This window comes from Neolamprologus multifasciatus, chromosome 5 (genome assembly GCF_963576455.1).
Source record: "Neolamprologus multifasciatus chromosome 5, fNeoMul1.2, whole genome shotgun sequence".
In the NCBI taxonomy this organism is placed as follows: Eukaryota; Metazoa; Chordata; class Actinopteri; order Cichliformes; family Cichlidae; genus Neolamprologus; species Neolamprologus multifasciatus.
In genome coordinates this window covers 10,238,991-10,252,529 of record NC_140443.1, presented here as the reverse complement: position 1 = coordinate 10,252,529, position 13,539 = coordinate 10,238,991, and the positions used below count along the sequence as shown (strand labels likewise).

General features: G+C 39.3%; 1 protein-coding gene and 1 long non-coding RNA gene across 5 annotated transcripts in view; both read left to right on the top strand.

The window, feature by feature from the left end:
• arhgef10la (Rho guanine nucleotide exchange factor (GEF) 10-like a) overlaps positions 1 to 13,539 on the top strand; it is a 130,542-nt gene that overhangs the window by 94,093 nt on the left and 22,910 nt on the right. For all 4 annotated transcript variants that reach the window (XM_085160896.1, XM_085160897.1, XM_085160895.1 and 1 more), the window contains 3 exons: positions 1,941 to 2,155; positions 3,025 to 3,182; positions 7,818 to 7,960. In XM_085160896.1, the coding sequence (XP_085017022.1) occupies positions 1,941 to 2,155; positions 3,025 to 3,182; positions 7,818 to 7,960 (516 nt within the window). The remainder of the gene's footprint in view (positions 1 to 1,940; positions 2,156 to 3,024; positions 3,183 to 7,817; positions 7,961 to 13,539) is intronic.
• LOC146518061 (uncharacterized) lies at positions 7,967 to 13,519 on the top strand. The gene is made up of 2 exons (XR_014874264.1): positions 7,967 to 10,600; positions 10,650 to 13,519. It is a non-coding gene; the product is annotated as an uncharacterized LOC146518061 (long non-coding RNA).

Sequence of the window (13,539 nt, the reverse complement as noted above, 5' to 3'; positions counted from 1 at the left end):
AGTGAGATGGGCTATGGGGATTTCTGCGTGCTTTGATCAGAGTAATGACATTGTGTCTAATCATACTGATACCCCAGTGTTTCCCTGTTTGCCTTCACCTTCCTTGTCCCACTTTCCCCAACTTCCTACTTCTCATTTTAGATAAAGGCCTAATGAATTCTGGTTTTGTGCGTTTTCTTTACGCACCTATTCAACAAGATACCTTTCATAGCTCATGAGAAATTTAAAAATATAACAGCTTCAGAGGAAATTAACAATGTAGTGGTTTTCATTCTGTGTGGTGAAAAGAATTTAGGAGAGGGTGCCATCATAACCACTCTCCCACACCTCCTCACGGCTTGCAGAATAATCTCATTAATGCTGGCAGAGAAAGTTTGTTTTTTTCTTTCTCCAAGGCAAAGATTCTTTCCAGGGCACAATTCCAAATGTATCTGTCCCGTTAAATAAGTCTTTGTGTGGACACCACAGATTCCCTGGATAGGTTAAACTAAGGCTGTTTGGGTTTTGGGAGGTACAAGTGGACGTGTGAATGTTAAATTGTGTAAGAGGCAGGATGAAGGGGTCTAGGCCTCTGGCTCTGTTTCCACAGTCCTTTGAAGCCATTTTTGGGCTCCTTCCTGCAAGATAAGTTCTCCCTATCGTCGTTTCACCCTGTGCAACAGAGCATTATTTGTTCTGGCTCCTTCTCAAGAGCTCGAAGGATTGCTCCTGTCCAGATTCTGCACACTGATACAAATCAAACAAATGATTGCATGCAAATAAGGGTGAGCGTGGAGGAGAAGAGCTAAAGACTATATTTAGCTCCTGTCACATTCGCACGATGTGATTCATACAGGGAATAAATCCTCGCTGTCTCGCAGCAAGCTGCTGTGTGTGTTCTTTTCCAAGAACAGCATTGTGTTTTGTATGTACATCTACCTTGGCTTCTCACAGGAGTAATGAAATCATATTGAAAACTCAAAGTGACACTTTAATTGTTTAGGAATGAAAGCGATGTCATCTTAATTGGAATTGCATCAGAGATAGGTTGGAGGGTTCCTGCCCTTTTAGTTTTCTCAGCATTGGTTTTGACATGCTTACTCACAGACCAATAAATGCGCAGTAAAAATGTGGTACACAGGATATCAAGCTTCTATTGAGGCAGACTTTTAGCTACAGCTCAGGGCGTCAATCGCCTTGACGAATTTGTCATGGGTGGTGATGCTTCACCACCCATGACAAATTTATGGAGCATCAAGCAAAGTGGGCGACATCTACAGTCATTGATTGGTGAAAACTTTCTCCACATTGGGCGTCCATGAAACTGAGCTGTCAATAGCTCAGTTTGTAACCTTGTATATATCTGAATATTAGAACTGAGAGCAGCGTCTCACATGTTTAGTGTGACCTTGGACTTGTTAATATCAGATGTCAGTACATTTAATTGAAAATGATTTTTCTTTTCTTTGTAATGAACTGACTCCAGCAATCCAGATCAGTCACTTGATCTCGTAAAGTAACGAAAACCATCATGATTAAACGACTCAAAGCCTTTCAGAACCCTCTGTTCTTCACTGATGAAAAGATCGCACAAGTTTTAAGATTTGTTTGATGTTCTGGCGATGACATTGTGAATCCATTATATAATGGTATTTAATGGCCTAAAGAATATAAAAGGGAGTGAGTTTGGGCTACAAACAGAACGCTTTAACAGGATAATTTTTTTTAGGTCTACATTGTTGTCAGGTAGATAATGTTTAATCATGATACGATCCTCTTGCCTTCAGTGAACATACACTGAAATTGTGATCTAAGAGAACTGCTCCGGTTGTGCTCCCTGCTACTGGTATCCTTTTTTCAGCAAAATAGCTTATTATCCGTGGCATTATGATTCAGTCCACTGGTACCGCTTAACATGAGGTCTCAACCTTTTTCACTCAAGGTTTTTTTTCTTTCTACAGGTGGCTGGCGGAGCAGAAGGTTCCCAAGGACAGATAGAGATATTTTCTCTCAACAGACCCATCCCACGGGCTGTAAAAAGCCTGCAAGTAGATTCTCCAGTCCGATGTCTAGAATATGTCCCGCTACCTTCCCCAACTGATGAAGTGGAGTCGGGAGTTCATAAGACACCCTCGGCAATCGGCTCCAATATTTGTGTTGGATTAGACGATGGCCGGTGAGCGACACAAAATATAAGAGAGGTTTAATGTCAGAAAAGGCCAATTTTTAAAGCTATGTTTAGTGTAACAGAAAAAGCACAAATTCAAAGATAAGGGAGGAAATGGCTTTGGGTATACCTGACATCTTCTGTTTTAAAATAATCTGCTGTATTATTCTCTGTGATGGTCCCCTGGGATTTCTAGCAATATAGATTTGCTTGTCAGTATTTCATCAAAGCAAGATATCAGAGATGAAACCTCAACACAGCATCAATACCGCTACTTTAGCTAAGATCACTGTTTCATTTTCAAATAATAAACCTTCTGATCCTCACTGTGTGAGATAGGAGATAGGTTTAATCTCAGTCCCCTGTCACAGTAACAGTGCATAAATTGTTGTTGTTGTTTTAGACAGAGAATACTCCTATGTTTATAAATTTAGTTATTTTTATTAACGTTAGTGTTAGTCATTTGCATAGGAACTGATATGTCAGCAGTTTGTTTATGCTGACATATTCCTTTTCAGTGTAAGTGTCTATTCTGGGGCAAGGGGAAAAAAGATATAATAAAATAATAACAACTAATAAATAAATTTAAAAAAAAAAAAACACAATTTCAGCATTTTAGCACAGCTTGTCAGCTCCAATGTGACTTAACATTTTTTCTCAGTCAGAAAGAAACAAATGTGATGTGCATTTGTCATCCTGAAGAAGACAATAAGATGCAGCCAAGTTCAGATGGCATTTCAAACACAAGAAAGACGGAGTAGTCCCACATACTCAATGCTCCGTGCACTCTTAAATCAAACTGCATGAAAATGAGCCACTCTGTCATTTCAAATGATGCTCATTTATCACGTTGGCTTGTGCCGCTGTTGTTCTTACAGAGTGCTGGTCTATGGCAGTGTGGACACTGCAGCACAATGCTTACTGACCCTCCATAACCCAGAGGGGTGCCCTGTGCTCTGCCTGAAGCACTCCTCCCGCTTCCTGTTTGCAGGACTGCGGAATGGAACCATGATGGTTTATGGAAGAAATAACAGTGGTAAGGTGCTCCTGAAGCTGCTTTACTCCATAGACTGATTGGCTATAGTTTAGTGTCTGTCAGGGGTGGCTACCTGTCTGTGAGTGTGTGTGCGTGTGTGTGCGTGTGTGTGTGTGTGTGCTAGTTAAGGAAGTTAAGGATGTATCATTGACACTGGGTGTAGTTTGCCCTTTGTAATGGGTATAAAATGATAAAGACATCAGAAAATAAATGCATATCCGTTGGGCATCTTTCTTCGCCTTTAGACAATAATTCTGATGGCAAAAGAGCAAAACGGGACAGGCAAAAAAAAGAAAAGAAAAATGCATTTTTATATTAAATAAATGCCAAAAATGCTGTTTTTTCTTTTTTTTAAACATGTATATCCTGTAGAGATGGCAAATGAGGCTTTCTCCTTTATGAAATCAATGTGTGTTGTTTTTCCTCCAGTGCAAAACAGTCCCAATTACACAGGCAGAAAGCATTGTTTTTAACAACAAATTAAATTTAGATTACTTTGTTGGTTATTTACTCATGTGAGGTCATCCCATATTTCAGGTCTTTTTGTGTCTCTACAGATAGGCACCTGCATGGCACTGATGTCAACTCCTAATGAGATGTAAAACCAAGATGGGCTAAAAAGTATTTTATGGTTGACTTCTAATGGGGATCGTTAATCAACAATAATATTTTTCCCTGCAGTGAAATAATTAGTACAAATGGGTTTGCTGTTTTCTCTCATTAGGTATTTATAAAACATCTATTGTATTCAAATGTAAATTGTTTTATTAATTTGGTCTGCAAATTTGTGTGTGTGTGTTTAGATAAAATAATCTAAAAATAAAAATGATTTAATCTATGTAATATATATATGTCTCCTATGGCAATAATTTCAAATCTAGTCCATATATATATATATATATATATATATATATATATATATATATATATATATATATATATATATATATATATTAGGGGTGCAACGATACTCGTATCGATATTGAACCGTTCGATACAGTGCTTTCGGTTCGGTACGCATATGTATCGAACAATACAAAATTTTTAATTTATTTTATCAACTTCTTCTGACGTCTGTGTTGAGCGCTCAGTGGATCTGCGCTCGACAGTGCAGCCTAGGCGGAGTAGTCGAACGCAGATTCACTGAGCACAGGGCAAGCTAGCCAGACAGAAGTTAAGCTCTCCTTGCAACATGGCAAATTGAACCTCCCCCACCCTCATTCAGATCTGGCGTTTGGAACTATTTTGGTTTTCATGTGAAGTATGACCCTGAAGGTAAGCGTGTCGTGGACTAAAGTAAAACAGTATGTTGGATGTGCCAGCAATGCTCAATTACATGGGTGGGAACTAGTGTGTTAGCGCAGTTAGCTCGTTAACGTGTTGGCCGTCCAGCCCCACGCATGGGGCGATCCGCGGTAGCTCGTTAACGGAGATTTTCCGTGTTGTGGCGTTAAAGTCATTTCAATGAGATTTACGCTGACAGCACTAGTGGGAACACAACGAATATGACTGCACATTTATGCCGACATCATCCTAGTGCAAAGACAAGTGGAAGCAGAGAAAAACAACAAGCACGCATGCTACAAACTTTACCCGAGTCATTTAGACAGCCGTTAGCACACGATTCTCCTTATGGGGACCTGATATGTTTAATATGCTGCTGAGAATATAGCCCAGAAGAAGCGTGTAGTAGAGCTTTTATTTTGGAAAGAGACATTTCTCTGTAATAAACTCTCTTTTCCAAAGATGAGTGATTCCTCAATCAGATACAGGGCTCGCAAAATCGCTAGCGATTTTTCCAGTCGGGCTACCAAAATCTCTCTGCCCTGCCCGTTGGCCTATCGTAGGAAGGAAAAATCTATGTCAATGCTTTTGCATTCTTTCGGAAATGTAGCTGGGTAATTATGTCATTGGCATCGGTGAGCCACTGTCAATGTGACATATTGAAATCGCGTTTGAATTTGCGCTTGTTTTTTTGCTTTCACTTTGCAATCGCATGAACTGTGTATAGAGAGCGACAGTACTGATTGGTGAGTGATGATAATTTGCGCACCAATTCCTCTGACATCGTCTTATCAATCATTAGCTTACTATGCAAACATGACAAGTGAAATCTCCCGCAGCTTAAACATGTGAGAGGTTGATCGCGCAGAGAATCGCTGAGCATTAAGTGAGTGTGTCAAAGCAGCAGGATATATATTTTAGTTCTGCTGAGCCAAATAAGACAGGTCAGGGTGAAGAAGTGACAGCCAAAGAAAAGCTTACCACAAAACGGAAAAGTTATGACAAATCAGACTATAAGGCAAAAAGAAAGAGCAGCTTTATGGTTTCATGGACAAAAGAATTTCTGTGGCTGCAATATGACGAGCTAAATAACCAGGGCTGCACATAAGTTGTCCGCAGGTGCGCATTCCCTGTCAAAATAAAAAACGCGCACAAGATAAGAAGTTGCAACGCGTGTTTGCCTACATAAGATTTTGAGGAGGAGGACAGACATTTGTTTAGAACTCTTAAAGATGTCGAAGAAGCTCCTTTAAGCAATTACTGTGATGTACCTCCGCCTCCAAAGAAATGTCAGAAGGAGTCTGAACCACAAAAGAAGCGCGTATTCTCGGAAAAGTGGTTGCAGGAGGTGAGCTGGCTTCAAACAAATGATGAACGCACAGAGATTTGGTGCAGAATGTGCCGTGAAAATTTAATAAATGACAAATTAAAAAGGCATGAACTTTTTTTTTTGTATCGAAAAAATATCGAACCGTGACACCAAAGTATCGAACTGAACCGAACCGTGAATTTTGTGTATCGTTGCACCCCTAATATATATATATATATATATATATATATATATATAGATATACATATATATCTATAGATATACACACATATATATATATATATATATATATATATATATATATATACATATATATCTATAGATATACACACATATATATATATATATATATATATATATATATATATATATATTTGGACTAGATTTGAAATTATTGCCATAGAATCCCTTTTCTCAATACGCTACACTTCCCTTTCCCAGTGATTTTCACACCTGCTGAAAGTATGAAAATAACACTACACCATGTGGTAGATGGCATGCCATGTTTAGTCAGGCATTGCAAAGGCCAAGGGGGCTTAACACCATCTCAGCAGTGCTTTGCAGTCTTCACAGCCAGCAGGAGCACAATAGCTCTATCACCAGATTCCTTTTACCTGGCCACAGTATGTCAACAGGCTTGCCTGCTTGCCTCTTGTGCTCCTCTCTCCTCCCAAGCAGAAAAGATGATTAATTACACCAAGCTGCTGCATACCGATTAAATATTACTATTCATGCTTTGCATTAAAAAAAAATTTAAAAAAGAGGACAGGAGAAGAGCTCTGGAGGTTGCCCAGGAATGTTTGTGGGTTCGGCACATCTGTTAGAGATTTATGCCCCTGACTAGCATGTTGCTGTCTGAAAACAAGTCTACAGCATTCAGGATATACCAAGGCTTCAGCTGAAACCTTTGTCAATACATTTAATAAACTGTTGACAATAAATAGCATGCTTCTGCTTATCTCACTGTGAAGTGCATGTTGAATATCATGTACTCTTGCGATGGTAATATTACACAAAACGTGGGAGGGAAGTTTGGTTTACTGCAACAAGATTGGCCCATATGTTAAAGAGAGAGAAGTAACGGCGTGGCATTGCTTAGCGATAGTGGCCAGAGGGACATTTACAAGATTGAATTTTGAAAAGGTGAAAAAAATGACCTTTATAACATGCCAAACAATTAACCTGTGGAAGTCAGAAGGCATTGTAAAGCTATTCTGCACTGAAAGGCAGAAATAAACAATTCAAAATGTTAATTAAATGGTTGGATGCACTCTTCTCTAATTTTCCTTCATTAACGCATAGCAAAGGAAATTCTCGTGTAATTTACTTTATAATGTGCTTCTGTGGTAGCCACAGTGTGTGCCCCGTGATTAAAACTCTGCTTCATTTTCACACCGATGAACCAAAGAACGAGGATGAGGTGTCGAGAGCCAAAATTTCAGTTTTTTTGTTTTGTTTTATTTTTTAATTGGCAAAAGACCTGGTGATAAAGATGTTAGGAAATGCACTAAAGTGTACACCAGGCTCGTTGGGATATGGGTGGCAAGGGTGTAAGCATTGTTCTACACAGTGTGGCGTTACGCAGTGTGTGGCGAGACACAGTGTGTGGTATTTCAAATGGAAGTCCACAATCTTCAGTCAACCTGTAGTTCTCTCACAGTTGTTCATTAGAATGAAAAAAACAAAGCAAATCTCTTCCGTGAACCCTTTCCGCTGAAGCTTTCGTAATTGCTCAACAGTGTTAAAGAGCTCTATTTATATTTATTTTTTTGTGTTATAAACACCAAGCTAACTTGCTGTGGTACAAGTGGGAAGAATTGACTTTAATTGCCTTACTCAGTGTGAAAGGGCTCCAGCAGAAGTGGGGCATGTGTTCAGACTTTATTAATATAACTGTAGGCTAGCTGTGATAATAGCCTTTTCTGATTTTAAGGGGTTTCTCACATGTTGGTTGTAGTTTTGAGCATTGTGGTGTTTTGTTTTGTTTTTTTTCTCATTTCGTTACTGTTTTTGTTCCTCAGATGATCTTTGGGACCCTGAATCCCGTAGATGTGTAAGCCTGGGTACAGAGCCAGTTCGGACACTGCTGGTGTTAGACGACTCAGTGTGGGCGAGCTGTGGGAACTCTGTCACAGTCATGGAAATATCTAGCTTCAACACACAGGTAAATAAAGAAACTGTCTCTGGACATACAGTTTGGCAGTGTATACAACTGCTAAAAATGTAAACAGCCAGTGATTTTTCTACATTGCGTCAAACTAAATAAAACAGAGCAAAACACAAAACTTAGTGTTGGTATTTGAATAATGTTGAATTTCCACAGCTGATAGTAAATCTGCGTTATGAAAAAGCCCATAGAACAAAGAGATGTATTTGGTTGAAAGAAGTCAGATATAGTTAGCAAGTAGCTGATGAGCTGATAGCAGCTGATAGCTGTTGTCACTCCCTGTCTGTGTGAAATCTCATTTCCACATGGCCAATGACAGAAGAGAAATGATTGCATGCTAAAATTCAGTTGTTAGAACATCCGTTTATGTTCCCTGCTAATATTTTGTTCTAAGAAATATTAGTTAATGTTATATTTTCAACTGCATCTAGATTTAGCATCTCATTACGGTTACCTATCATATTAAGAAATGTGGACGCTGTTTAAAATCAGGTTAAGAAATAAACTTCAAAGAGATTATCTTTGACTTTTTCCAAAAGGTTACGTGAGCAAATAAATGAGTTCAGTGAAAATCCACATTACAGTAGTTTTGTTCTATTTTTGTTTTCTGCAACATTTGAAGAAATGCAAACTTACACTCCTTTCATTTTCTGGGAAGATTTATGCAGCCATCCTAGAGAGCCAGCATTCTAATCTGTGATGTAATCAAGATTTACTGCCTGGAGCTGCTGCATAGATAGAGACACAGACCCCTTGTAGAGTCATACAGTGTTCTTGCTCAGAAAAAACGTTTTATTTTTCTGTGCCACTCAAAGTTGCGGCACAGAATGTGTACCATTCTCTCCAGAAAATTATCACGGGTGTTGCCTTTGTCATTGTTTCCATTTTTCGTGTAGTCATTCTCCAAGGTGTTCTTCTATACAGCGCGTCATTAGCGGTTTAGAGCAGGGTGACTTCTCCAGCTGAGGTACACAATAATGAATGACATAAAACAAACTCTTCTGGGTAATGTTAATATGGTATTCCGATGCAAAACTGCAAACCATTACTGCTTAATTATAGCTCCCAGATGTAAGTCTACGTGGCTGAATAAATGGACAGGGTGTTAGCTTAAATGAGCATGTGTACCAAGTCAACCTTTCCTGGGTGAATAAAAGTTTATGACATATAAAATTAATTGCTGAATTTAATTTTAAAAAAACCTAACAAGTGAGAATTCACTTCATTTCATTTCATATAAAAGTGTTTTTCATTTTCATTGTAAATGAGTTACATTTTCGGGGGGGAGAAAGCAGTAGAAAATGTACCACCTTCATTTCATCACTTTTTCAATTTGCAATTACTGATGTTTTCGTTCTCCCTATGCCTATCATAAAACTGCTGATGTACTTGCCCAAAAGGTAGAGGAAAAAAACATCTTCCTCAAAAATCAGAATTATATAAGATACATTTTATAGGTGTTGTTTTTGGTTTTTTCAGAAAAATCACGTGACAGATCTGGATATTCAAATCAAAAATAGCTGCTTTTTAAGCATGCTTCAAAATCCACATAAACAGGACTTAGTCGAGCTAGTGTCTGCTTTTATTCCTTCACCTTTTTTCCCGTAGTCTACTTCTCCAGAGACACAAGCTTAATCAGCTGAATGACCACGCAGTTCTGGTTCACAGTATCTCCCACAGAGCTTAGCAGGTCAGCTCTGGTTACTACTTTGCTAACCTTGTCTTCCTCACTAATATGGACTCAAGAGGGCTGACTTCACAGGGGCTGTGGTGCATATCCAGGATCTAGACAAGTAGTATTTGGCACCTACAGGAAGAGATATGACTTGGTTCAAGGCTCAAGGGTCATGGACTCAATTCTACTTCACTTCATTGTTTCCCCACATGGATGTTCACCACTTTGTGAGATTTGTACTTCTGAATCATTTATCTGTGACTCTGCTGGACACGTGCCCCATTTCATTTGATGCACCCTGCTGCTCATCGTGAGAGTCTTTTTAAGTGTTCACAATCAAGGCCTTGGCTGCATAGTGTTATTTAAATATATCATTTTTAGTCTGTTTGGGTAAACAAGAAAATACTTCCTAGGGTGTTGAAATTGCCTTCAGCAGATCCCCAAAGGATTGTCATAACACTTGCAAAATTGTATGGACTCTCAGCTTTGTATTATTTAATTATATTCACTCTAGCCCAGTGGAGTACGTGAAAATTATAGTGCTGACAAATGCTTAAAAATACCATGTTTGTAAGGAAAGGAGAAAGCAATAGAGGAAAGAACACATTTAGAAATTCAGAAGCAGCTATCAGTTTTATCACACAAAGATATTTTATGTAGTTCAAAGAGACTCCAAATGGCACTTTTCTCTGCTGTGTCTGTAGCTGAAAACAAATGCGAATACTAGCATGACAATGACAACATTCTTAAGGCTCAGATAGTACACCGTTTATCTTGTTCAGCTCTAAAAACAAAGTACAGTTTATGACCCAACCTCAACAGATTTTCCCTGTTTATGAAAATGGATCATCATTTAATCGTTATTTGTGATTCAACCTCTTGGATCCATCTAGGTCGGCGCAAAATTTCATGGTAATCTAGCCAATATTAATCAAAATGTTTTACTCAGAACGCCTGTTGCCGTCTGAGTTGTTAGTGGTGCTAAAATGATCAGAATGATCAGAAGCAGAGATCCAATCCTTGCCAAGATCAGCATTAGTTCCCACTAATCACACCTCTAATTTGGCGCACATCTGTTTTATGCATAGACTGAATTTGAAATGTGTAGACCCCTCGCGACTTCACTTGTTGGTTGTGAAGTTCTGTAAGGTTTAGAAGTGAATCCATATTTGTGTTCATTTACAAAAATATGTTCAGAGGTTGCAGAGCTAACTGTGCGCTATTTGGATTATCGCTAACATTTACATACTTAAATGTTTACATATGCAGCTTTCAAAGGGTTATAATAATGTGCTGACCGTTTCTGTGGTTTTCCTATGCAGTTTAAGATCTTCTAGCTTCAGACTGGTGGAGTTGATAAAGTGTGGCAAGACTAAAGGTGCTGCTGTAGAGTGTTATCCATCTCCATCAGGCTGTTTCTTTTCAGTAAGAGTGATCAACTACCTCACAGCAAGCCCTCACTTTACAACTTTTTGGAAATGGTCGTGACAGCAAGGGCTGCGTGGTTAGGAAGTGACTTGTCAATCAAGATGTAAAAGTAAGGATTGAGACCACATGCTCATCAGGAAAAAAATTATTGATGTATTATTTTAAGTCAGAAGTTGGAGCGTTTTCTAATGCAGTCGACCTTGCAGTCGCTCCTGCTGGCATTGAAAATAAATATAGCTTTAAGAAGTGTTAAACAGCTGAGAATAACCAAAAGCTTGTTTTCTTGTATTCAGTCTAAGACTAACAGAGCTCAACCTAGATGTCATTCATTTGGCACTGCAACAAAAAAATAACCCCCTCTTGACCTAAAAAGGATTGCCACCAACTCTTTCCCCCACCGCCACACCCACTGTGTCTCTTCACATACAATTGCTACAGTCACGCTGTGAGGCGTGTTCACACCGACCAACCCTATTTACACCAAACACACACAGAAAGTGTCTGTCGGGGTGGAGGGAACAGTGTTTTTATTTGTTATTAAACTGTTTCACTCAAACAAAAACAATACATTTACTAAAATTATAACCCTGTTTACATTCACATCACGCCAGAGGAAAGGGTTTGGAAGCAGCAGGAACGCTGAATACAGCGGGACTCTGAAACACTTTCATTGATTAGAAAATGAAGAAAATTTCAACCAATCAAGGCATTTTTTATTTAGTAGATTGTCACGCAGTAGGGGATCTGAATATGATAGTAAAACAGAGCTCGGTTTGTTTGTTTTGATTCATACACAAATTTCATTTTGCTCGAAAACTGCCAAGCTTGGCTTCGTTATTTCAGACACTCAACATCCAGTCTCAGTATCATTACAGTGCTCCACAAACTCCAACAGTCTGCGGAGGTTTGAGTCACTCCCATATAACCAGACCTTAACAAAGTAGGACATACGTGGGCATACAGGCTTTGATCAATACTGACTGGCAGGCCCTGTTCTTTCCTCTTCCCATTACTATTTCTTACTCTTCCTGCTTTCGCCTATCACTCACATGTCCACTCAGCTCCTTCGCCCTTAGAGTGAAGATGTGGACTTTGCACTCAGAAAAGGACAAAGACACCTTGTCACCCTGTGTAATGAAGGACTAATGAGCTGTTCAGACCAGCTGTAGTGTTTGTGGCTTTAGCTCTGCTGTTATTTCCCACTGCTGGTGGGAGGAATATAGGAGAGATGTTGCTGTTAGTGTGGCACTGCCGAGCTGAGTGGAAAGGGCACATTACTACTGTCAAGCTTCACTGACTACCTCATCTCTGTAAGCAGCGTTGGATTCAGGAGACTAATACCACGTTGTTGGTTGGGGGCAACAGTTGTGGCTTTTACTTACCTTGTATTTGACACAACACAATGGGCATTCACTGTGTTTTATCTACAGTATACGTGTGATGAAATCTGGAATGGATTTTGCAGTGCGGGCTGAAATGTGAATCGATGCTTTTGTAAATTTCATTACACACATTAAATCAATATTTTAAATATTCTTAGGCACTTTTTGAGAATCCTTGTAGCCCCGTCAGATGGGCCTGATGTGTTGGTTTCGTTTTTCCAGGATCCCATCCAGGTGGTTTCACACATATGGCAGGAAAGATGGCGTCTAACCGCCACAGTATGTTACCCATTGATGAGCTGGAAGTCCGTTTTAGAGCCACCTTGCTCGATATTGAGGAATGCATTACTTATACATCACATGCAGCGCAACAGAATTTTTCTCTCCAAACGTGTCAACATATTTGAATTGCAATGGCTTATTGAAGGTGAAATTTTCCTTCATCTAATTTTTCGATGGCTGCATTTGAAAAACGTAGAGATGCACTGCATATTGTTTCCCTAGTGGAACAGGCACCCACTGCTGAGGAGTCAATTAAAAGGGAAAACACATCAAAGTCTTCTCTCCTTTTCCCTAATTTCAAACAAAGGAGGACCCACTGGCAAGGGCACACAAACAGGTGGTAATCCCTGTCTGCCGGTGCACTTGGGTTGGGGTGGGTGGTGCATTCTCATCCATACTGAGTCACTCTCACTGACTAATTGCCCAGCTTCATGCAACTTGTGCATTGACAGTGATATGAGTTTCAAGATGATGCCCAAAGCAGCCCTTGTCACGCCTTAGACCGCAGGGGCTGTATGTGTTGCCATGATAAGGCTCATTGCATTTATTTCAAGCTCCTCATTAAGACTGTGCCCAAAACTATTTTTCCATTGTGCTCTTAAAATGATAGAAGCCAAGGGAATGATGCAAAAACATGCCCCGTGTGTCAGTGACTCTTTAAATTACAAAATTATGAGGGACAGCTAGACTTTATTTGTAGAGCAACACTAAATGTATTATTCAGGGGACTTCTACTTCGACCTCATCGAGTTGTAATATAACCACGACAGTTATCTTAGATCTTGAACACTACACTCTTTGAAATTTGA